We start from the raw sequence: 26,633 nt of genomic DNA, 5'->3' as shown, positions 1-26,633 counted from the left end.
ATTCAGAAATCCTGGCTGCAAAATGAGGTTTATTCTTTGTAATAAAAGGCCAGGGCTAGAGCCAAGTGTCTCAGAGGCTAATGGGTTAGAGCCAGACCATGAATAATTGAGGGTGTGTTCTCCATTTATGGCACTGAGTGGCAGCAACTGGCTGTGAAAATGCATTTGTGGGAATCCTATGGTCCTTGGGTTTTTCAGCAATGAGCCCCTACGGCTGCTGTTCCTCACCTTCCACAACCAAGGCACAGCCTGACACAAATGCTTGCAGTTCATCCTTCAGCAGCCAGCATTCAGCCTGTTACCAAACCCATCCTTGATTCCTGAGCCAACGCAGCAGGGACCAGCCACACCACAGCGCACGGGAGAGCTGCAGAGAAAAGAACAGCTGCCACATTTCATTTGAGTATGTGCCATGCGGAAAGCTTAACAAAGAACAAAATACATTGTGACTTGCAAGCTTACTCATGCTAACCCTAATGCAATTCCTCTTCCTTTTCCAGAAGGAAAAACGCCTCACAGGAAGAATTATAGCAGCTTCTGAGCTCCTTGTAATCATGCAGAACGAGGAATGTCACCAATCCATTACTAGGGGCCTTACTTCAGGCCACAGGCAGGTCACAACAATACTCATGTAATATTAATTATTGGCATGGGACAGCTATACGGCAGCTTGTTAGTTACACACAAAATGCTTCCATGTGCTGAGCTACTGCAGAGGCTGGTGCTGTGGGCTTTGTTACAAACACTGAAACTTTGAAAAAAAGCCTGCGTGTTGCTCTAGTTTGTAGTTCCAGCAGCAAACCTTCATCCCAGGACATTAAATGGATGCCTGGACCAAGAACCGTGCACACCTTAGGAGCAGCAGCAGGTTTTCTGCTCTCTGAAGGGCTAAACAAGTCTCTTTTTAAAGTCACAGGGCACATTTATAAGCATCAAATGGCTCCTTCCAGCTTCCCCCCAGACAATCCCCAAAGGTACTGAGGATGAAAGGAAACAAGAAAAAGATGTGGACAAGGAGGGGAAAAAAAAAGAAAAGCAGTGGGAGAGGCTCCTCCTGCTATCTTCAACTTCCAGCACTACTTTGGGCAGAAACCCCAGATGTAAGCATAATCCATATACAGTAGTAGAAGACATGCAACAAAGTATCCAACTGTGTACTTCTCCAAGAGATGAATGGGAAAATTATTCCTAAAATGCTGAGCAGGAAGCACGAATTGTTTATGAGAATACAATTGTAATTACAAGTTATTTTAGCTACCCTGCTGCCAGGAGTAACTAGGAACAGAAGGAAGCTATCATTGTCATCATCTCATCCCCCAAGGGACCAGCCAAAGCTGCCGATACTGCAGCACCGGGACCGGAGTTTTCTTGGTAGAACATCTCCCTCCAGTGGCCAGACACGAGTAGTTTGCATAGATGAGTCACCTAGGGCCCAAGCTTGGTACCAGCAGTAGGTCTCGTTGTCCCTCTCACCTAGCAGAATACTGGCCGAGCTTGGTAGTTTCTCTATTAAGATGAGCACACTGAATCAAAGGTCCTAGGGAAGTTCTGCCAGGTTTAGCTTACCAAAATAGCCACCACAGCTCACCTTCTCTTTAGTGGCCTGGCAGGGGATGACAAACCTTTTTTTAACAGGAGCCAGAAGGCTGAAGCCTAAGTGAGTTGGAAGAGGGGGGGGAAAAATGGTAACACTAAGTCAGAAACAGCTGTATGCACTATGGGCATAGTAGTGTGTGTTTTGTCAGTCAGACCCCACACAGCACAGACTACATAGATTTGAAGCAGTATCTTCAAATATTGAGATTGCTTACCTAGGAGATGGCAGGTGATTCAAAGGAGCTCCCTAACTCAGATCACCCTAACTCAGCCACACCTCACAGAACAAGGCAAATTTTACTCTAGAATACAGGAAAATTGCCACCTCTCTCTGACAAGCAGTATCTTTGTAGTCCACACCATTAGCCACAGGTCTTAGAAGAGCCTTTGAAGACCTCAGAGCATACATACCTCAGAACATGACATACACTTTCTGCTTTTTGCAGAGCCTTTGCTATCCTGAAAAAGCAAGGTATCAGTGATCTGCATGTAAAGCAGAAGGGAACTGAGAGGAAGGAGGGAGAAAGCGCTGCAATGCAAAACACACGCAGAGATAACTTTTTTTTTTCTTTTTTAGCAAAGTCTTTATTACAGAAATATTCACTCTCTAGATTTTTATACCTGTACATGCATTTCTTCCCAGTGGGAAGATGTTGCTAAAAAACAGGAAAAAACCAAAACAAAACAAAAAAAACCCACAAAACAACAACAACAAAAAAAAAAAACCAAAGAGGAAACCCATCATGGGCTCCTTTTTACTTGCTGCTCAGCATTGGCATCTGTAACCAAACAAGAATCTTACAAATAAGAACATGTTAGAGAATAGACTTTGTACTGTGAAAGCTAGCGAGCTTTACTGCTAAGAAGGTGCCTTCTGCTATAGCAAAGGTGAGCTTGAAGGATCTGCATAGGAGAGGGCAGGGGTCTCAAAGTAGCAAAGCCTTATCAGGCCTCCACAAAAATCAGTTGTCCAGTCATATCTACTTTACCCAGTCACTGCTGAGTCCAGAAATAAGGACACAGCAGGGACCCACTGTCTGGGTTCCTCTGCATGGGCCTTCCTTGCCAGAAGAAAAGTTGAGTAGGTAGTGAAGTCATGCCTTTGAACAGCTAGCTACTAGGGCTACTCCTACCAACCCCATTCAACAAGAACAGGACTAATGGTCCTGGGACCGCTTCTGTAAGGCAAAGGTTCCTTCAACCAGGTACCCCGTATCAAGGCTCAAACAAGGACCATCCACTTCTCTCCCAGGCTGCTTCCTACCGCCAGGGTAACTAGAATGCAGATACAGCAGCAGGAAATCTGCCATGCCCAGGCTACCTCTAGGACTGAAGATTTCTACCCAGCTCCCTTATCTAAGAAGTTGGGGAGGTTTTTCCACACACATTCCTTGCTTTCTTGTACTCTACACCACTCCTTGCTGATGGCCAGTGGCAGAATGGAGCAAACATTCCAGCCATAAATCACACAAACCACCCAGCCTGCATGAGTGCAAAACCAGCTACTTCTCTGCTGCAGTGCTTATACTCAAGACCAGTCACCAGGAGCCATGGCTCCAGACCACAGTGGAGTCAAAGGATTGGAACAACTGAAAATAAAAGCAGTTTTATCCTTGCATCTGAACTACAAAACCTAAACTGGATACTGGTAGCAGGGGTATCTCCACCATGCAGTGCCTGTAATCAAGTCAGATCCTTCCATACTCATTACTAAAAACCACTGTTAATATTTTATGTTCATAATGGAGTCAGGGGAAGAATCCAGTTAATCATAACCTCTGTATGAAAGTTGGCAATCCAATGCAATCAACACAACCAGCCTGGGGCTGAGTCCACACTATGCAGCAGTCTCTGGAGTGCCTGAAAAAAGCCAGAAAACTATTGCAGGAGTGGAGGAAATGGAAGAAAGAAACATGCAACCATCAAATCCAGAACCCAAACGACCCATTTCAAAAGCAGGTAAGCACCACAACCAAAATTTGCCAGACCACACTGGTGACAGGTTGACCTGGCTCCTTCCCAGTGGCTTCTTATCATACTCTAAGGAAAGAGCTCCACTGAAGGCAAAGCTTGACTGACTCCAGATGCAGGAGAAATGATGAGGGTAGAGCTCAGTTGTTTAGATGAGAGTCTAGGCTGGAAGATGCATAACAGAAGTAAAATCAGGTTAATTGCAAGGCCTGTAAAGCACAACTAGTTACCACCACATCAGTGAAATAGGTGAAGCTACCAAAGCACTGGCATCCCAACAGCAATTCTGACTCGTGGGACAAAAAGATGGTGTTTCTTTTGGAGGCCAGGTGAAAGATGTGGGAGGAGAACAGGAGGGAGAAACAGTTAATATACATTAGGCCCAGTGGGCTGCAGAATTGAGATATGAATAGGATGTGGGTCAGGTGGCAATAGGTGTCTCATGATGCAGGACAGTTAAATTCTGCTTCTTGAAGAAAAAATATTCCAGAGGCAGGATGCAAATGGCCCAAGGACTCTATTGCCAGGAGATCAGGCTGTATTGCAGCTCTAATAGTTCTTAGCATAGTGGTATCAGAAATAGGATGTCACAGGAGTAATGGTCAATGGTTGGACAGTCTGGGTACGAGGCAGGAATGTTCTGTTTGCTCCTTTCTCTGTGGTGCCGTAGTTCTGGAGTCAACAAACTCAAGACTTCGGCACTTTGGTGTAGTCTTCACTGTGTATGTTCTTGCAGAGTGAAATGGACAGTATCATCCCCAGCAGCTGGAATAAGTAACGAAAAATGGGAAGTTACCAATCAGATAATAAGGTGGGAAGAAAGACTGGTATAGAGGAGTAAAATACAGGGGTATCCTTCTAATGGTATTACTAAGGTAAACAGACTTAACCCCTCCCAGGATGATAAAAATATGTTGCTTCAAAAAAAAACCCATCAACATGCCTTTATGGGCTTTTTAAGGCAAAAGTTGTCATTTCACTAGTAGGATGGTGTGTGTGTGTAAAAACACATACATTCCATACCATATACAACAGCAGAAACCACAAGTAGACAGGGCTTATCCAGTCAATGAGAGGAGCAGTTCAAAGCTCAAGGTAGACAACATTAAGAGCAGTACTGAATTAAGCTAGCTGTCCATTACTTAAAAAAAACAAAACAAAGCAAAACCACTTTACCTTCATCAAACCATTTGTTTAATACTAAAAAAAACACAGAAACATCCAACAGCTTTGTCTTTGAAAGAGTGATTGAGAGACAGGATACGAATATGTATCGGGGAATGACTTACCTCTACAACAGCAACACCTACGCAGACCCCAAGAATGATACCGAGATTGTCCTTCAGCCAGTCCTGTACCCCATCCACACAGCCCTGTGGAGGAAAGATCATCAGAGGGGAAAGAAGCAGGGAATCTAAGGATCTCAAGACTGAAGATTCATAACATCTCTCTCCTTGTGCATGCACAGCTTAACCCAGTTACATGCTATGCCACATTTCACAGTAGCTTTAGCAGAGGAAGGCAAGATCACTGCCATCCTGTTCACTAATGTGAAAAACATTCTCCAGTATCATTTCCAGAGGAGCAAAAACAAGGTGACTTCAGTGGAATCTTCATGAACCCCAGACATATTCACTCACCTGTTTGTGAACAGGCCAGTCGGCAGATGTTGCGGTACCATTCACCACAACATCCAGTCTACAGAAGCCTGTATTTTCCTCAGCATCCTTAGAACTATTGGAGCAGGAGCAGGGATATGCAGTCATGCTTCTGTTGATAAGAATGTCATTTTTTTCCCACTCCTCTGCTCCATCCCAGCCACAGCAGGTAAGCTAAAAAGCAAAGACAAGGCACTGTAGTCATAACGCTTTACACTGATAGCATATTACACACGCAAACAGGCAGTGGATGTGGTCGCACACAGAAAGGTAACTTCACGGTCTGGCTCCAAACTGCAAGGTAACCCCGAAGGCAGCTTTAGCCAACAGGGCACAGCAGCCAGCGGCCGCACGGTGGCGCGGGCATGCCAAAGAGCCCCGACAGCTTGCACCCTCCTGGCTGCTGGCTCGGGGCTGGCTGGGACACAGTTGAGGAAAGTTTTCCATCCAAAGAGACATTTACATTCCTATGCCCTCACGTGACAGAGTTGCAGACGCTGAAGGGGAAAGCACGTCGGGAAGCCCAGCAAAGACTACGATCTTATCTGGAAACCTATACTACCACACAAGCACTGGGATCCAGAGCAGAGAGATAATCAAATTTGAGGTGGAAGTTTAGGAAAAATCCCTCTCTGCTCAGAGAAGAAATGTAGCGTTTCAGTCTGACATATGACGGTGGCAGTAAGAACAGCTGAACACCCACAACAGCATTAGCATTTGGTTTCCAAACAAGTGCTGAAAATCCAGCCTCCAGAAGAATCTTCCCATTTCAGAAAGGTTTGGACTTTAAACCCATGACTGGTGAAAGCACAACTCCTCTACTCCCTTTCAAATGCAAACTGCAGTGTATGAGAAGAACTAGATTCTTAACACTCCACTCCTCCACAAAGCTTTCTTCTGCTTCCACATTGAAACAATAGCTAAAGCAGGATCTCTGCAGTAAGCCTTCCCTTGGTTCTGCTGGCAAGGAGCTACAAATACAGTAATAGAACATGAATAAATCACTCCCTCTAAGGAGGAGCATTACAGGTCAGGGTTGTGCAGACCAAAGAACAGACAAGAAAAATGCTATTACTTGTACTTATAATACATCAGCCCCATGCTGGGCATGTATTTAACTACAACTGCCAGCAGGCTTTCCAGTCCGTGGTTTGGCAGCAAACAGCTATCATGACTCCAGCATGCTTGAACACTGACCTAGTTGCTCAGGCTTTGACCCTGATGCTAAGGCAGAAATCACGGGCAGTTGGACTGTTCCCAAGAATGCTCCAACTTGCAGAGGAATCATCACAGTAAGCAGGCAACAGACATCAAGCAGTAACACAGACAGTGCTGCTGAGTTGCCTGGCAATAAGCTAGGGACTTTATTTGCTCTTTGCTTGCTGTAAGAGTAGCATGCACCATGGCTTTCGCACAGACTAAGGCATTCTAGAGACACTACAGATGAGGAGAGGAAGTGTCAGAATATCATTTGGTAGGCCAGACACGTTGCTCTATGCAGCAAATACTGCCTAGTCCTGAGAGCCACCATATAGAAGAAAATCAGTGTCTCACCTACTACTAGTAGTACTACCTGCTAGTATGCAGGCACCAAACATTACAGACAACTGCATATGTCAGTCAAACCAGTGCACTACAGTGTCAACCAACAGTGACCTACACTAAAAATAAAGCTTTTTAAAGATATCTGAGAGTAGATGAGAGTCCTACACATAAGTCAAGAGCTACAGAAGATGGTTGCAATTCACTGCCAAGAATCACGAATGGACTATATGACATTCAAGGCCATGAGGGAGCTTCTGGAAGCTGAGAATTTGAAGCAGTGTATAACTCAGTGACTTGAGTTATACACAACTGAAAAGGTATAACAGGATCAAGGAGCATTGTTAGGCCTCTTACAATACCTGTTCCCATGTCTTCAGCCTAACTTTATAAACCATTTGCTGCACTGGCAAAATAGCATGTTTCTTTCTCTTGTTGCACCTTGTGGCTCACCTGTTTCTGCACATAGTCCCACGTATCTTGTAAGTTCTTATCTTCACCATTCACGGGGTCATAATCTTTGATCAGTTTTTCAACTATGCGTGACAACTCTCCTTTCAACTGGTAAATTTAAAAAAAAAAAAAAAAAAAAAAAAAAGAAAAAAGACAGAAGTCAGATTAGTCAATTCTTTGTAGCCTCTTCTTGTGTGGGTTTAGGGTACATGACACTCCTCCTTAACAGCTGTTAGACCTGCTGCAGTTCTGCTCCTCTCATAGCAGGGGAAAAAAAAAAAACCAATGGCTCATCATGGTCACGGACATTCAAACACTTTGCTTTGCTCTAGTTCCAGTGAATGAGGCTAGAGCAAAGAAAAACTGCAGGTGGAGATTACAGATGCTGTAAAAGAGAAATGAAAATGGAATGAGCAGTAGCTTCTGCTTAGCCCTTTTCCAAAGGACCTGAAGGAGACAGTAATCTGTGCTCAGACTATCATACTCCCACAATACAGACATTTTTATATTACAGCAAAAAGAAACAGTAATACAATCATTGAGAAATAAGTATCATCTGATTGGCACATAAGCAGCAATGAAAAAGGTAACTGGGCAGTGGAAAATCCCTCAGACCAGCCTTGAAATAGCTTACTCTGCAGTCTTGTCTATGCTTTAGAGAACAGGCAATAAATATGACTGACAAGATGAAACACAAAAGGGTTTACCAAGGTAAAATCCCACTTTGATGGCCAGATGACATTTCTTTCTGAGAATTTTTTTTTTTTTTTTTTCCCAGGCAGAAGCAGACGCACCAAATCTACCCCAGCTTCCAGTGACGTGTGGCTTGCTGCTACGTAAGAGGAAAGTTGCTCTGGAGGAAGTGAGTTCATTTGAAATCCCCATTTCCTCCTTCAATCACTTATTTCAAGCTTACTGAGTGGGTGGGAGGCTGCTTCCTGGCTCCTCAGAAGTTGAGGAACCTTCCTGTACTGAATAAGGCATTATATTTGTCCCACTGTTGGTAAAAGACACATTTGACATCTGAAGAAGTCCAAGGATCAGAATGACCGATCATACAGAAAGGGAAACAATGTTTTTTCTCACAAGAAAGCAAAGCTGTGAAGTTGCTGGCAAGTAAGCGTACTGAAGACATCTGCAGATCTACCACAGTAAAACTTGGGATGTTTGGTGACAACAAAGACATGCAAACAAAAATAAAAATCTACAGACTCCAGTGCTACAGTATCAGAGAACCAAACCAGATGGCTTAATATGCATCAGGACTGGTACAATAAGAGAATATATGTACATAGTTTCAGTCTTGAACAGAAGCTAAGACAGCAGTTTTGCTACACAATGCAAACACAATGTAACAGTGCTCCCCATTAAGTCCTTGTCTTGGTACAAAGAAAGGCTACGAACCTGATGAGAAGTGAGGAGTAGAACTGAGTAAGGTTATCCTAGCCTTAGCACTGGGATTCTCCCACTCCTGTGTAACACCTTTTTGTCTGTGGTGCTACAGCACACTTCATATCAGTGGAAAACGTTTTTCTCTTTCTGTTAAGCATTGTAAAAGACTGTGGTAAACTCAAGGACCATCCGCAACAAAACACAGTGCCTACTCATTTGCTCACTATGCCAGCTACTCCTTCCTAGGAAACTGCAGTATGGCTCACAGCAATCAGCTGCATCAGGCCAGGCAGATGGGAGCCACATGATCTTCCCTCCCATGATGTCTAACTCTTCCCCTTTTAATTACTTGCTTCCCCCTTTTCCCTCCTTCCAAATCAAGGCAGCCTGACCTGGTTCCTACTAATGAGATTGGCCTTAACTGCTGCCATAAGCCTGATCCATTACTGAATCTCTGCATTCCCATCCTCACCCTCCCGCACACAGGGAGGGAGGCAAGGAGGGACACGGCTGTCATCTCACCCAGGGTCCATCTGGCCCATTTGCTCTTATGCCAGAAAGAACCAAGGGTCTCTTCTGCCAGGATCCCTGCCAGAGAGAGCCTCCATTCTCCAATCTGGAGCCACATCACAAGCAGACATAGGGCCAGAGTTAGATGTACCTGATTGCAGCTGCACAGGAAGCTGCATCTCTGCTCTTCCTCTATTATTATGCATGAATAGGCAAGTAGTCTTACAAACAGCTCTGGTTTCAAAAACAGAGGCATCTAAGTGAAAGAAAGCCAGGAGTTCTTGGGTGTTTTATGAAATAACTGGAGAAGGGGGGGGGGGGGGGGGGGGGGGGGGGAAATTATTATACAAACAACGGCATAGTCTGGAAAACATGCAAAAATAGCTTGCTTAGCTGGCAGCACAGCTCAAGTAGGAGAAAGGCACCTGCAGCTGAATGCCCACCTGAACAGGCATACAAATCACAACAAGGTAGAAAGGCATGCTGAACTTCAGCTTTTCCCCTCTTCATCCATTAAAGACCTCTCAGGACTCAAGCTATGTGGAGTGTGGCTGCTCCAAGAAACTGATGTCTCTGTCCAGCATCAGAAGGAACAACCTTACTTACCACCAAAGCCAGAAGGCAGCAGGGCTACCAATCTCCCTTTCCCGTGGATTCACTGGAGAGGGCAGGAAAGCTGAATGCCAGAGGCAAAAGCATACATCTCTGCTTCCAGCCATCAACACAGAATTCTTCCACTGTCAGACACCACTGGTCATGTATCCTGTCCCTCAGACTCGAGCAGATCCTTCCCCCAGCACATTTATTAGCATGTAGCCTGCATACTGAAACAGGCCCAAAACACAGAGGTGAGCTCACCCCTCAGTCACTCCAGATTCTGAAATCAATGCATACCCTGGAACCTCAGGAACAAATGTCTGCTACAAAGAATAGCTAGAAAGGAAGGTAATTCCTAAGAGACCATCACTTTCCTTTGCTCAGGGTACTCAGAGCCAAGCCACAGAGAACTGCAGAACGAGAATGGAGGGACCTCATCCACGCCGAAGTGTTGTGATCTATAGGAGAGCTAAGTGAAACTTATGATGTTGCTATCATCCTGTGGTCCTAAAAACAAACCAATAAAAAACAAAACAAAAAAAACAACCACAACAAACCAAAAAAGAACACCCCACCACAAGTTTTCAGTAGGGAAATGGATGTTCAACATCCTCCTATAGCGGGCAAGCCCTGGGCAGTTCCAGTCCAGTGGGGCATTCCTCCAGCCATGCCCACAAGGGACACAGAGCTGCAGCCTTCCTGTCAGGCTCAGCACTTACAGCTCCACTGACACTTTCAGTAGACTTCCATATGTCAGGATGGGGAAGAATTCTGATGCTGAAAGTGAACAGATTTCAACAGAAACATACGCCTTGTTCTAAGGTCAGGGATACAGGCAAGGAAGTGAATCTGTGCAGTATCTACTGATCAAGACGTGAACAGGTAGAGAGCAGTACAATAATCTCATCTCCTTTTCTCTAGTAGAGAAATTAAGACTCCAGTAACAAGAAGCAGAGGAGTATCATCTTGCAATACTTGATCCAGGATTCTTTCCCCCACTCTTTTTATTCCTTGTTTTATATCTAACCAGCTTCCTGAAGTCAGAAAGGAAAAACAAACATGAAGAACACAATAGAAATTGAGGGACTAGAACTGAAGCAGTTTTCGGTTTGCTTCACTCACTGTGCTCTGAGCTGCCCTGGGATGACGTACATCAATTGGAGCAGAGAGACAGGCATAGTGTCACTGAAGCACAGCCACAAACCAGCACATGAGAGGTTTTTGCTAAGACATCCTTGAAACTGTCTTCCCCACCCAAATTGTACTGGGCAGGTACATCAGATGATCCCTAACACAGAAGGTCTCTAGAAAAGTTTTCCCATAAGTTCTGCTCACTGAGAATGGCTGTGTCTGTTCAAAGCCCATCTCTCCCTCTGTCTTCCTGATGGATCTCTACAAACAGTTATTTCAGCTGCGCTGATTTTGCTGTCTGTGCACAACTCTCAGCACTTTTATTCTCTCCCTGATCTGACTGAGGTCCAAACAAAGAATTACAGCTGTGAAACTGGAGTTTCCTACATTGAAGTAACAACTGGAGGAGAAGTACTGGGAAAGGTACAGAACTTCATGACTCAGGCGGTCATATTTCCCCAGCAGCAGGGAAATGCCGATCCTCACACCTCCTCTGCATTAGTCAGAGCTGTTGTGAATCAGCAGCCTGTTTGATACTCTAACTTTTCACATCAGATAATCAGATAAGTGTTTCAGTTTCTCCTCTACCTTCAGCCAGCCCAGAGAGCAAACTACATTCACACCACACATGGCAAGGAACTCAGCCAACAGCTGTTAACACTCACCACAGCCACTTGCACAAAGTTCCTATCAGCTACACCAGGGCAGGCACCTTCCACCTCCCCAACTTCACCACCAACTTCCTCAACCACCTACTTTTGTAAACACCAGCAGAAAGACTGGCTTAGGAGAAGGAAGCACAGCGCTGCAGTGGTATGGATATACAGTTATGTGGCAAAAGACAGGGTTACCCATAACTGGTACTAGAAACCTTCATGCCAAGACAGAAGCCAGCAGGAACACCCCAGTTTTAACTTGTTTTCACTATGTGAATGACCTCTCAGTTGAGGTGGCAATTAGTTGAAAGGTCTAACTGAGCACTGTGCAGGCCAGGAAACCCACAGCCAGGACAGGATGTTGCAATGCACTGACAGAGCTCAGAGAAGTTATTCCCTTTAGATTCTGGAGACTCACAACTCTAAGAAACATACACTGTGAAATTACATTCCTGACAAGAGAGGCCCACTTCAAATTGTTAAACTATTTGGCTTTAAGCTCCAGTGATGGCACAGGAACTGCCAGATACTAGGGACTGCTCTTAAGGAAGACAGTTCTTCCAAGAAGAGTTTTATATGCAAATTCTTAAGAGCTGAAAGGATGAAACACAATGACACAGAGTTAGTAAGGCTGGTAACCCAGTATGGCAGCAGTGATGACAATGTGGTAATTACTGCTATTATTACATTCACAAATACTAGCCTGCAGCTGGATCAAGAGAAAGTGTCATCAAAAAACTTTTCAAGAATTGCTTATTACTTTTCCCACTACTGGAAATAAAACTTATATAATAAACAGCTTCTGAATCCTTGAAAAAGTAGGACTACCAGGCCTGACAGATACAGAAGAAACACACTGTACAGCAAAGCAACAGGGCTAGTCTAGAAGAAAAGAGAATTCAGTTGTGCTTGCCAATTGTACATCCAAATTGAAGAACACTTCTAGTTTTTTTCTGTTCGCCCAAAATAAGTCCAAGGAAAACAAACAGTAAGAAACACTCACTCCTTCTTGCTGGAAATAGATGACCAGTCCTGCAGCCACCTGAGTTATGAGAATCATCATGAGGCAGGTAAAGTACTGGAAACAAAGAGAGAAGACATTACTATTATCAGTCTTCAGGAAGTCTGCACACAAGAGCAAAACTTTCAGTGAGGTTTCATTTACAGGAAAAGTAACAACTAGCCAACCTCCTCGCCTGCAGACAAGCTCAGCTATCAAAAATACTCTTCACAGTGAAAGGCTTAAGTACGAGCTTTTGCAATTATCAACAGCAGCTACAACTTATTGAGTCAGTGCACTTCAGCACTTATCTCATTAGGCTAACAGGAAGAAGGTGGTTTATGAGCACCACCTGCATGTGTCACTCCAGCCAGGACTCTCTCTCCCACCCCCAGCACCATTATCAGTCTGTTTAACCTCAACTGGTTGAACTCTTACCACCCACAGCAAGTGGGTGTTGAGATGTTCCTAATGCCAAAACAAATGATGTGGCCATAACTGGCTTCCTATATACACACACTCTGAATAAGCAGTAGTCGATTAGCAGTTGGAGGCTTATGAAGATAGTTTTGTGTTGTTTAACACAGAAAATTTTATACGGATAAACCACTGGTTGCAGCATGCAGACAAGAGATTGTAACGTATGTAGATAAAGGATAGGATCTGAGTTGACCTGGCAGAAGAACTCTCCCCAAGGAGATCTGAATCTCAGAATACAATCCAAAAGATATTTTTCTGGAGAGGTATCAAAGGGTGGTCTAAAAGACAGCACGAATTCTCTCACCAGACCCAAGAGACATCGGATTTCATTGACTGCTCCAAGACAGCCCAGGAATCCCATCAGCATGGTGAGAGACCCAACACCAACAAGGATGTATGCGCCAGTCCTCACGGAGGGAGATGAGGTCTCTGCAGGGACCAAGAAAAGGAACAAATTAGCTACTGACAAATATGACACCTGCCATCACCATTTAGAGAACTGACCCCATATTCACATAACAGTGTTCTACAATAAGAACACATGGAGGCATGTCAAAGACTGCTTCTGTGTCTTTTGATGAGGGAATACCACTAAAGACAACCTGCAGATCTGCATTGTCTCAAAACCTGGAGGACTAAAGGTCCCCCCCAAAAAAACTGCTCTCACTGCATGCTGCTTCAGTACTCATCTATGACTCCTGCAAATAGATGTTACTTCCACTTCCAGGATCAAAACAAGGATGTAACGCTATAACGGGATGGAAAGTACCCTGATAATAGCTGGATGGGGAAGTCTTTATCTACAACAAACGAGAACAATTCCAAATGCAGCAGCAGCAAACACAGAAATGAAGGAAAAGAGCTGCTTATTTTTGGCAGAGCTCAGGTAGGCACAGACCTCCAGCAAGGGATACCCTCACCTCCACTGCTAACCCTTAAATGAGGTCTGGGAAGGGGTGGATCCTGGCTCCACTCTTCCCATCACTCAGGTGTACTGCACACACTCGAGCTTCCCTGGGTTGGCCCTGTCTTCCCACCAGGTGCTCAATGACTTGTTCAGAACATGACTTAACATTTCTGTTACACTAAATTAGGTATTTTTGCGCATCCTTCTAGCAGCTACCACCCACTGCTGTCTGGAACAATGGCATTCTCTCTATTCTCAACAGCTTTTCATTCAAGTCTAGGTAATGCTATTTCAGACATGCTGGTGCTGTCAGTCCTCTCAACACCTGACACTGTAAGCAACAGAAGAAAAAAGCTCTTATATCTGAGTTGGTCACAGTACTATTTCTTGCAGAATAGGCCTGGAGAAAGGCGTGCATTATGGCTTATAAATTCAAATAGTCTGGAAATAGCAACCAGAAACCAAACTGATGATTAACAGAAATCTGTAAACCTATGAGTTAGATAGTGCAAGGGAATGTCCAGTGATTTGTGCAATTAATATTTCTGGAGCTCAGCATTCAGTTTCCTTGAAAGAAGCCTAGGAGATAGAAGTGGTCCCTGAGCTCTTCCAGAAATAGGTTAAAAAGAGACAATAACTGAGTCCAGGCTAACATTCTTGCTTAGTCAGCTTCTCATTATAAGAAAACGCCATTTACATCTGCAAAATCATTCAGAGATGCCAGAGCAGCAGGTAAGCAGAGGCTATGCTCACACCTGTCATCTGCAATATACCTTGTCTCAGAAACATGGCCCTGCTGGCTGGGCAAGCCCTGCTCTGCTCACTGCCACTCCATGTTTTCCCCTGTGCTGGGCCAGCTGCCAGGCAAGCACAAGTGGCCCCTTGGCAGCAGGCTGCAATGCCCTGCTGTGCAGAGCTCCTGCAACAAGTTACTAAAGCAGAGGAAGAGAGGGGCAGGCATGAGAAAGGAAGCAAGAGGCAGGGAGAAAGAGCTGAGACTAGAAACTGCCAGGAAGGAAGTAAAATATTCACACACTTTGTAAGCAGAGATTCTGGGTAAAATGGGAAGAAAAAGAGGCAGACCAAGGGAGTTGGTACATTCACAGTGGCAGTGGCACCCTTAAGCCTGGAGGAGTAGCTGCCACACAACTGACACTGATCACAGCTCAGACCCTGACAGATGATGCAAGTAGCCAGGCCCCGATTTCAGCTGTCTGTATTCAGTGTGTTTCTGCTCATGCTCACACATTGCTTACATACATTACATACCCTTTACTGGGCTTCTTGCCCTTTTAAAGGTGCAGTGCTAGCCAGATGCCACAGCACAATAAACAGAGCAGTGTGCAGTGTCTGCATGTACTGGTCATAGTGGGGGGCGTTCTCTCTGCCCAGCATCTTTCAAAAGCAGGATACAGTGATTTAGGAGCAGGACTTGGGAGTTAAAAGGACAGGTGTAACTGGGAACAGGGATATAAATGTTGTTGCTGTCCTTTCTTTGGGCAAACAAGATGGAGCTGCAAGCAGCATTTATCTAGCATCCAGTTTTCACTACAGCATCTGACACACTGGTGACATCAGCAGCAATTCTGGATGTAGTGGCAATGAATAACACAACTTGTTAGAAGCCCCTACTAAGAAAAGGCACAAAGGAAGCAGTTTGTCAGAGCCGAAGCTGTTGTGGGAATACAGCATGCAGCGAAGACAGGATGAAATGCTAGTCCTTAGGTTTAAGATAAAGCATGTGGGCTGCTGGGTGAAGAGTCAATAGTCTTACTCAGTCTGATCCCAGTGTTGCAATTCACAAGACTAGCATAAATGCCATGTCTCAATGGATGCCCCCTTTCACCCTGCCCTTACTAGTGGGCATTTTGCCATACACCATGTTATTGCTCAGGTCACAAAGCCTGCTAAAATGCATTGCCACCCCCAAACTAAACAACAGACACACAGAGCCCCAGACCAGAGTCAATTGAAAAGGAGAAAGATGAAGAAGAAACATTGTCTTACGCAGAACTGAAATGAAGCTGGTTTTGTCAGCCAAAATCCATATTCCAAAGCCCAGGATCACAGCGCCCAGAATCTGAAACAGCAAGAACAAAACAAATATTTGTCTAAACTAATAAGCCAGCTATAAGAAGCAGTAACCCTTATTCACATTTCCAGAGGAAAAACAATCACTTTTTTGCTGTTCCCACCTATCTCCCCCATGGTACTCCTCCCAACATAAACAGGATTAGCATGACTCCAGGAAGAGAGCTTCAGCCAACTGCATAGGAGCCCCAGGTTCTGCTTGGCAGACCTTCACACCGTATTGGAGGAAGGTTTAAAACAGTCCAATCAGAAGATGCTGTTAGAACCTTGCACGAGGGAAGTGCACAGCCTCTCTGAAGATCTGAGGGAACACAAGAACATCTAGCATGTGATTAAACGATTTTTGGAATAGAGAAATCTGACTGTATGGAACCAGGCTACAAGCCAGCTGCCACAGGATTAGATAGCTGGCAGCTGGAACCTTCCCAGGAAGGAAATTTGGGGCTTGTCAGGCTCTGCTACAATATTACGGCTCCAGCCTGTGAACACACAAGACCAGTAGCATTCACTTTGCATGCAGGTTCCCATGAGCAAAGGGGCTTTTCTTCTTCCAGAGCCAGGCTCAGGCATTTTGTCTTGTGACCCTATATTACACCAGAGCACCCTAGCCCCTCAATACTCCAGCCAACACATCTTCCCACCAACTGTTATGAAACAGCCACAGCCTGTGCCTCATCAGTTTTATCTAGGGGAAGGATTAGCCGAGCAATACGTCCCTGTGAATACTCAGCTGAGCCCAGATCCTAAATGAAGAAGGTCAGAGACATACAGATTTCTCATCTTGTTTTGAAGGAAGAGGATGGAGAAAAAAAAAATATATATATATATATATATATTCTGTTTCAGCTTCTAGGTATCACTGTACACTGAGGTCATTCCAACTCCAAAATCAAGATTGTAACACCACTACGCTGCAATGAAGTTACTATGTTGAGAAGGCTGCGAGTCTGCAGATTTTATAAGAAGCCAAACCTTGTGCAATGCAGGCAACTCAAAGTTGCAGAGTGGTGAAAACCACTGGTGCAAAGTTCTAAAATACTGCAGAGGAACAAGGTAAGGATAAGGGTAAGTGACATGCCTCTAGAGGATGTGAGCTGCAGGCAGTGCTTCTTCCACCAGCAGGATTTCAGCAGAGGATGAAGCAAAGTACTGAATAAATGAACAGGACTGAAGAGAGATGGCAATTCTGTGCTTCCTTATAGAGTGTTCACATATATCTGGGAAATGTCAAACCACCACCTGAAACAAGTTGGCAGAGAGCACCACGTGGCCTGGCATTGTTAACACATTTCCAAAGTTTACTCTGTGTTTCAGCTCCTCACACAAAGACGCCTTTCTGAGCAAAGATAAAACAACACACTGAAATAAGCTGCTTGCAAGCTTCCTGGCTTGGCAGAGGAGTAACACAGCTCTGGGGGATAAACTAGAAAGTCACCAAGCAAGTTGCCAGTATCTGAAAACCAATGAAGAAGGACATCTCAACTGCAGGAAACATGCTGCTGTTGTTTCTCAGTAAGAAACAACAATATCCCACCAAGACAATGGTAACAAGAATTTCTGCATCACATCCCAGTGTGTTGCTTGGCAGCTCTGCACCCATTGGTCAAACTGGAAAGGAAGGCCCCTTGAACATACAACAGCTGGAGGCTCCTAAAAATTCCTCTTAAATTTTGTATTCACAGGAACAGCTGAATTTACAGTTTGAGGCAGTTTCACATTTAAGCCAGTCTTAATAAAATATTTGTCTTGAACAAAGATGCAGACTGGGCTTTGTGTGACATCTCTTTTGGCTCACTGACCTCGAGATGTCACCTCAGCTTTGCTACCACTGACAAAACACAGAGCTCCTGCTGAGCTGAGTTCCTTGGAAGTTATTTGTTATGAGGCACTCTGACTACCCAAAGCCTGTTTTCACTCGGAGCTTTGCTCTTGTCCACAGCTCATGTGTTTGCCAGGAGTTGCTGCTTCAAAACATTAAAGGGGGAGGGCAATGAGAAAAGAAACCACAGGGAAAAAACACTGCTCTGTTTACAACACTATTGTTATCTCCTAGCAGGAGGGTATCTCTGCTCAGTATCTGCAGTAGTTTCCATACACAGCTTCTGCCATCAGCTTGGCTTCAGTCCCTGTACCTGATGCCCACAGAGTTGAATTTCTCTTCTCTGCTGCCCTACAGCCCTGAAGCAGAGCATGGATGCCTTTTCCTCATCCCAGCAATGAGGATGTCACCCCAGATCTCAGCAAGATCCCCATCTGAATCCAAGCAAGTAGGATGCAGCTTCCTGAAGGCAGTTTTCCGTAGCACAGCTCAATGAAGGAAGAACTCTGCTGTCACTGGACTTCTGGCCCAACCAAGCCCAGAGTTCTGAGAAGCATCACCACTGATAACCAGAGGCCTTGTTTCAACATGCAGACTGTTCCATTTACAGAGGTGATTGGAAGAACTGTTTTCCCTCTAAGGAGAAACAGCTAACGTAGTCTGTGCCTGCTATCCAAGGAAGAAACATGAAGTTTTAACTAGAGAAACTAAGCTTATACCCTAAAATTATGTTTTGGCAACTTCTGAGGCATGTAGGAAAGCAGTTCAAATAATCTTTTCCCCTTTTAATTAAAGCAGGTCAAACCTTCCCCCGAAACAAGGCTCCCAGGCTGCAATACACCACCAAGTCCCTGAACTACTTCAGCTAGAAAAAAGGGACCTTCTTACAGTCCTCCAGCTGTAGAGAAAAGCTATTTCAACAACTAACTTCTAAAAGTGTCACTAGGGTCTCTAAAGGCTAAACTCATCAGCTCCAAGTCAGGCTGGGGAACACTGCTGGCTGAGGGCTGGCCTGCAGAGTGTGACCACAAAGGCTCAGCTCAAGATCCAGAGGACAGTGTTCTATTCCCAGCATTAACATCCACACTGAGGAAGCACAAGAGTCTCTTGCAATCAAGTGTAGATCTAAGGAATAAAAGAACAGTCCCTGTGAGCTGACAGCTTGTAGAGCACAAGCCAGCTAGGAGAGCTGCCCAGATCACTGTGGGCTCTGACTGGCCAGCAGCACAAGATACAGAGGGCAAGGGAACAGCAGGAGCTTTTTGAGCTCAGAGCCAGGCACTCTCCATAGCAGAGCTCAGCATCTAGTGAAGCCAGCACAAGGGGTGCAGAGCCTCTCTGTGCCAGAAGCTCACAGCAGTGCTGCAGCAGCATTTTTTTCTGCTGGACTAAAGGTGATCTAGAAACATCCATATTGTATAAGCTTGGGCATCCTCTATTCACACCCTGAACAACTGTACCAGGAAAAAGCTTCTTGGCTCAACTACTTCCTATGACAGACCGATAGCAATAGATACTGCTTTTCTCAACATCAGGCACATGCAAAAGGCCTGCCATCAGCTGAAACAGCTCAAAATCTTCACTCCAGAGAAGCACCAAGCTCCACAGCAGAACAGTTCAGCTTCAAACACTCACTTCCCATGGGGCAGCCTTACGGGAAAGATAGCACCTGTTGCACAGCACAAACATGCAGGAACAGAGAGCGAAGCTACATTCAGGGGCAAACCAGAAAGCAGTGTTCACCTCATCTTGTCTTCTTTCCCACCTCGACCTCCCAGCTTGGCCCTTCCTTTCCCTAACATGCTACACAAAGGGTAACAGTATCAGACAAGCTATTTTCTTGTAGCAATAAGGAAAGTAGAAACCACCTCCTTCCGCAGTGCAATACCCCACACCTGGAGGGCAGCAACAACATTGCCATCACTGGCCCTTTGTTTGCAAAGTATCTAAACTTCATAATAGGATGCATGTGAGAGTGTGTACGCCCCCATCCCCCAACTGATCCCCAAAAAAAAAAAAAAAAAAAAAAAAAAAGAGCTCAGACTGGATTACCTTTTGCTGAGGCACATGCTGGAGAATAACTATCCAGAGGCCTGCTGCTTCTCTCCAGCCAAGCCCTCCCCAGTCTGCCCCCACCTCCCAGTTCCTTTTCAAACAGGGGACTTGGACTAATTCACTTTGTTAAAAACCAGAGCCAGCCTTTGGGACTGAAACAAAATTAGAGCTGTTCTTTGAAGTCCCTCCTGACCCATTTAGGAGGGCACTGCTGCTACTTGGCAGGTTTTGTAGTTTTGCTGCTCAGGGGCAGCTTTGCTGCTGCTCTAGATGTAGCAGAGAAAGAAGTTACCACATCTCTCCATCCAGAAAAAACCCGTATGTCTGGCCTTCCGTTCCCACTGCAGGAAGTTAGATGTGTATACTAGAGGCAGCAAGAGCGGACCAGGAGCAGAGCACCTAGCCATACCTGGAGTCAGCAGCTCCAATGTGCTTCAGCTTCAGGAGTTCCATTTTCTCTTCCAAAACCTCTGTGTCACTTAATAAACATACTGGGCCAAAATCCAGGAAAAAAAAACCAAACAAAACAACACAAAACATTTCCAGCTAATTTCAGTTCCTACTTACTTCGCAGACACCTGCAATACTTACAAGGAACAGGAGATTGAAGAGGAACAGGAAGTACTTGGTGACTTTCAGGCAACCGGACCCCATCTTCTCTCAATTAAAGGATCTACATGGAAAGAAGAACAACAAGAAGCTGTTAGCATCAGGTCCCCCAGGTGTTTTGGACAAAATCCTCACCCTGTGCAGAGCTCTGCATCACGTGGTAGGTCTCATAGAAGGCACACCAGAAGCACACACTGGACAGACGTCCTGAGCTGCCCTTGAGAGCAGCAAGATAGGACAACATGGTCATTACAAATACAGCTGCTGCAAAGACCTCCTGGAGCATGACAGCTATCAGATGTTCCAGAAGGGATTTAGTCACACATACGCTAATTCCATCACTATTTGCATAGAGTTTGTGTTAATGGCATCAGCCACAACACCAACTGTAGCTACCAGTCCAGATGGAATGAAATAATGCACTGATCTGAAGAAGGGGCCACAAGACAGGTCCCTCCCTCTGAAAACTCTCATCATTTTGTGACCCCTGAGCAGCTGCAAGAACACTGGGCCACTTTGTAAGGTAGCACGATGTCACGGTTTGAACTAAAAATCCACCTGCGTCCGTGACAGGGGGCCGTAGGCCCCGAAGGGGCCCTAGGCCGAAAGGAAAAAATTAATTAGGGAAAGAAAACAGCGGCAACGATCTAAGGAGGCACACTTATTTACTAAATACTATATCGAAATACAGGATAACACAATATAATACAATATAATTGAAAATTGAGCTAACGAATCAAGCAAAATAGGAGAGAGAATGAGTCCCGTAACCGAGAGGCCTACTGTGAATCTAGGCGAACGGCTGAAGGCTCCCACACACTCCCCTGAACGCCAGAACTCGAAAGACCTCAGTCTGTTCTGCGACAGAGTTAATATAGAGTCCAGGTCCCGTGACCTATCGTGTTGTTCCCTGGGAGATGTAGTCTTCTTCTGATAAGTTGCAGATTCAGTAAAATTATTCATGCTTTATATGATGTTATGATGTGGAATACTGATAGCAAAAATTACAAAATTATTAAACCATGACATTCCACCCCTTATTCTACATCATTACATTATATTTATACATACATACACACTCATATGTATAATTGTGAATAATCAGCAACCTTATTTTTTCTCAACAATCTATATTTATTCCATACAAATCCCTAAGTTGAGAACAAAACTCTATAACCTAACCTACTATTTATTAATTTTGAGAAAATGGCAAAACTGCCAGAAAAAGGAAAACATGTCAGCGGTAGAGGGGAAAGGCAGCGCTAGTAGGGCGTCCCCCACATCAAGGTGCACTCATCCTTTCCCAGCCACCACAGCAGATTTCCTTTTGACTTATACTTCTTTCCATGTGTGCTCTACACATGCATGGCCAGTGCAGGATATAGAGCCCAGATGGAAAACTTGCTTACAGAATGCCTAATTAAGGTATATAGAGAAAAAGTGTTTCCTTAACATTAATCCACTCTATCTTAAGTCCTATACGTAATTGAACTATTCTGTACCTAATTGAAATATTTTCTGAGACTCTACCTATATATTTACAGGAAAATCATTGGCTGCACTCCCCCAACATCAAATTCCCTTGTGGTACACATTGAACATTCCCATTTTTGTCCATCACCCACCATGTGCACCCAGGTCCCTGGGCAAAGACAGTACCCCGGAGAGGTTTGCCCTTTCCAGACGCTGGAAGGACCCAAACTGTTTTTCCCAACACACTCTTTATGTGTACTACAGGAACCTTATCTCCCTCCACGGTACGTAGGGAGCTGGATTGGTTAGGACCATTACGATTACTAGATCCTCGAGTGTTGACCAACCAGGTGGCTTCTGCTAAATGGTTCTCCCAATTTTTATACGTTCCGCCACCCATTGCTTTCAACATAGTTTTCAATAACCCATTGAATCGTTCAATCTTACCAGAAGCTGGTGCATGATAGGGAATATGGTAAATCCACTCAATGCCATGATTTTTGGCCCAAGTGGTTACAAGGGAATTTTTAAAATGGGTCCCATTATCTGATTCAATTCTTTCCGGAGTGCCATGCCGCCACAGGATTTGCTTTTCCAACCCTAATATGGTGTTTCGGGCGGTAGCATGGGGTACTGCGTATGTTTCGAGCCACCCAGTGGTTGCCTCCACCATGGTGAGTACATAACGCTTACCATTGCGAGATCGTGGCAAGGTGATATAATCAACCTGCCATGCCTCTCCATATTTATACTTTTGCCATCGCCCTTCCCCCCAAATAGGTTTCATCCTCTTGGCTTGTTTAATTATGGCGCATGTTTCACAATCATGAATAACTTGAGCAATAGCGTCCATAGTTAAATCCACCCCTCGGTCTCTGGCCCACTTATATGTTGCATCCCTTCCTTGATGACCTGAAGTCTCATGGGCCCACCGAGCTAGGAATAATTCACCCTTGTTCTGCCAGTCCAAGTCTATTTGAGCCACCTCAATTTTGGCAGCTCGATCAACCTGATGGTTATTTTTATGTTCTTCAGTAGCCTTGCTTTTAGGTACATGAGCATCTACATGGCGCACCTTTACAACAATGTTCCTTATTCGGGCAGCAATGTCTTTCCACAGTTCAGCAGCCCAAACAGGTTTACCCTTTCGTTGCCAATTATCATCTTCCCACTGTTGCAACCACCCCCATAAGGCATTTGCCACCATCCATGAATCAGTATAAAGATGAAGCATTGGCCACCTCTCCCGTTCAGCCACATCTAAAGCCAGCTGAACAGCCTTTACCTCTGCGAATTGACTTGATTCTCCTTTACCTTCGGTGGCCTCTGCAACTTGTCGTGTGGGGCTCCATACAGCAGCTTTCCATCTGCGATGCTTCCCTACAATACGACATGATCCGTCTGTGAATAGGGCAAATTTCTTTTCGTTTTCTGGTAGCTCATTGTATGGTGGTGCCTCTTTAGCACGTGATACCTCTTCTGTAGGTGGTGTTTCAATTTTTTTACTCTCAGGCCAGTCCATGATCACTTCTAGAATTCCAGGACGGCTGAGTTTTCCCATTCGAGCTCGTTGAGTAATTAATGAAATCCACTTACTCCAAGTGGCATCAGTAGCATGATGGGTGGAGGGAACCTGTCCTTTAAACATCCAGTTTATTACTGGCAAGCGAGGTGCTAGAAGAAGCTGAACCTCTGTCCCAACTACTTCAGAAGCAGCCCGAACCCCCTCATACACGGCTAAGATCTCCTTCTCAGTTGGAGTGTAGCGCTCCTCAGACCCTTTATATGCTCGACTCCAAAATCCTAGGGGTCGGCCTCGGGTCTCTCCTGAGGCTCTTTGCCACAAACTCCAGGTGGGACCTTTCTCTCCAGCAGCAGTGTAGAGGATGTTCTTCACATCCTGTCCCGTCCGTACTGGCCCCAAGGCCACGGCACGGGCTATTTCTTGTTTTATCTGCTCAAAAGCCTGCTGCTGCTCAGGACCCCATGAGAAATTATTCTTCTTCCGTGTTACCTGATAGAGAGGGCTCACTATGTGGCTGTAGTTTGGGACATGCATTCTCCAAAAGCCCACTACTCCCAGAAAAGATTGGGTCTCTGTTTTATTTGTGGGCGGAGACATAGCAGTGATTTTGTCAATCACATCTGCTGGGATGTGACGACGTCCATCTTGCCATTTTATGCCTAAGAACTGGATTTCCTGGGCAGGCCCCTTCACCTTGCTGCGCTTAATGGCAAAACCAGCTTTCAAAAGAATTTGGATTATCTGTTTCCCTTTCTTGGAAACCTCTGCTGCTGTATGGCCCCACACCACAATGTCATCAATATACTGCAAGTGCTCAGGAGCATTACCCTGTTCCAAAACAGCTTGGATCAATCCATGGCAAATTGTTGGGCTGTGCTTCCACCCCTGGGGTAAACGGTTCCAGGTATACTGAATACCTCTCCAGGTAAAAGCAAACTGTGGCCTACATTTTGCAGCCAATGGGATGGAAAAGAAGGCATTAGCAATATCAATGGTGGCATACCACCTAGCTTCTTTTGACTCCAATTCATACTGGAGTTCTAGCATGTCTGGTACAGCAGCACTTAATGGAGGTGTGACTTCATTCAGGCCACGGTAATCTACCGTCAGCCTCCATTCCCCACTGGTTTTACGCACTGGCCATATGGGGCTGTTAAAAGGCGAGTGCGTTTTGCTAATCACTCCCTGATTTTCTAATTGGCGAATTAGCTTTTGAATGGGGAGCAATGAGTCCCTATTGGTGCGGTACTGCCGTCTGTGAACCACTTTGGTGGCAATTGGTACCTCTTGGTCTTTTACCTGGAGTAACCCCACAACAGAAGGATCATCTGACAGACCAGGTAAAGTTGACAGCTGCTTAACACCATTTGTGTTTACAGCAGCTATCCCAAAGGCCCATCGATACCCCTTGGGATCCTTGAAATATCCCATCCTAAGGTAATCGATTCCCAGTATACATGGAGCCTCTGGACCAGTCACAATAGGGTGCATTCGCCAGTTTTTACCAGTGAGGCTTATTTCGGCCTCCAACATAGTCAATTCTTGGGAACCCCCAGTCACTCCATGGATATAAATTGGTTGTGTCCCTTGGTGACTTGAGGGCATTAGGGTGCATTGTGCACCAGTGTCCACCAAGGCTTTATATTTCTGTGGTTGAGATGTGCCAGGCCACTTAATCCACACAGTCCAGTATACTCTGTTGTCCCTTTCCCCCCCCTGGCTGGGGGCAGGGCCCCTCTATTGTTTACCTCGTTGACTTGCAGCAACTGGAACTCTCCCCCGTTTGGAAGAGTTCACCTTGGTGGTTGTTTTGGATTGTAATTCTTTCACTCGTGCCTGAAGTGCAGAAGTGGATGAGTTATACCACTTCTTTATATCCTCCCCATGATTACTCAAGAAATACAACAAAGCAAAACGTATGGTCTTATCATTGTCGTTTGCTTGAATACGAGGTGTCTTATCGTTGTCATTTGCTTGAATACGAGGACGTCTCTTTTTTATGGTTGAGATTTTCGATGATACAGGTCGAGAGGAACTCATGTTGTTTAGCTCTCTCAATAGGCGATCGTGGAAATCCTGGTTTCCATCATCTGGTACCACCGTGGATTCATCTACATCAGGCACATTAGCCAATTTGTCAATAATATCACTTTGTGTTTCCTCCACTTTGTCTAACCTTTCCACTATTTTTTTTCCCATTTGGACAATGGCTGAAGTATAAAGCTTAACTTCTGTAGCGCTTATAAATAATTCAAGCTCCTGAAGTCTGCTAATTAGCTCATTTACAGGGGGCTTTCTTTCCCCTTTGCCATATACCAATGCAAGTGCACTGGCATGCTTTTCTGGAGCTGCCTTTGTAAAGTCACGCCACATTTGTCGTGGAACGTGGACTGCTTCAGGATCATGTAATTGGTTTGGATTGTTACGATTGAACTGGGGGCTGTAGAGCATTTCCACCAGAGCCCTTTCTCTCAAAAATTGGATACCTTTCTCCATATCAGTCCATTTCTTTTTCTCAGGCTCCAAGTCCCGTTTAAAGGGGAATCTATCTCTTACCGCTATCAACATCCGCTTCCAGAGGGTGTAGGACCGATTTTGGCATGTGCCTATACCTCTGTCCACACGTGAGTCCCTGGAAATGCTACCCAGTTGGCGAGCTTCACTGCCATCGAGCCACGCACTGTTGGCACCATTGTCCCAGCAGCGAAGTAACCAAGTGACCATATTTTCTTTTGGCTGACGTGTGAAATCCTTTCTCAGATCTCGAATTTCACTCAGTTTAAAAGATCGATCAATAATGGTCGTAATACTTTGCTCACCTTTTGCTCTATCAGGAGTCCCAGGTGTTAATGTTGGCAGCTGTGTTGATGAGGCTGCCCCATCTATAAGTTTGGACTCGAGAAATTCTCGTAAAGAAAATTTAGCTTTTGGCTCCTCGTCTGACTCTGACCCTGACTCTGACGCTTGTGTTATTTCCTCCAGGCGACCTTCCTCCTTCTTCCTCTCTCCTAACTTTCTCTCTCCTAACTTTCTCTGCTCCTCTGACTTCTTCTCCTCCTCTAACATCTTCTTATACTGCTCTAACAACCTCTGCTCCGCCGACTTCCTCTGGTCTTCTGACTCCTCCTGCTCTCCTGAGTCCCCCTGACCTCCTGAGTCCCCCTGCTC

General features: G+C 45.1%; 1 protein-coding gene across 2 annotated transcripts in view; it reads right to left on the bottom strand.

Moving 5' to 3' along the window:
* Positions 1-2,154: 2,154 nt before the first annotated feature.
* CD82 (CD82 molecule) overlaps positions 2,155-26,633 on the bottom strand; it is a 41,526-nt gene continuing 17,047 nt past the window's right edge. For both annotated transcript variants that reach the window (XM_085550243.1, XM_015864528.3), the window contains exons 2-9: positions 20,450-20,531; positions 15,901-15,973; positions 13,291-13,415; positions 12,510-12,584; positions 7,221-7,328; positions 5,208-5,399; positions 4,857-4,940; positions 2,155-4,332 (exon numbers count right to left, since the gene is read on the bottom strand). In XM_085550243.1, the coding sequence (XP_085406369.1) occupies positions 4,255-4,332; positions 4,857-4,940; positions 5,208-5,399; positions 7,221-7,328; positions 12,510-12,584; positions 13,291-13,415; positions 15,901-15,973; positions 20,450-20,512 (798 nt within the window). In that variant the 5' untranslated portion in view covers positions 20,513-20,531 and the 3' untranslated portion in view covers positions 2,155-4,254. The remainder of the gene's footprint in view (positions 4,333-4,856; positions 4,941-5,207; positions 5,400-7,220; positions 7,329-12,509; positions 12,585-13,290; positions 13,416-15,900; positions 15,974-20,449; positions 20,532-26,633) is intronic.

The sequence above is a fragment of the Coturnix japonica genome, chromosome 5 (genome assembly GCF_054131305.1).
Source record: "Coturnix japonica strain WE chromosome 5, WE-NBRP24, whole genome shotgun sequence".
In the NCBI taxonomy this organism is placed as follows: Eukaryota; Metazoa; Chordata; class Aves; order Galliformes; family Phasianidae; genus Coturnix; species Coturnix japonica.
This window is presented reverse-complemented; position numbering and strand designations above follow the sequence as displayed.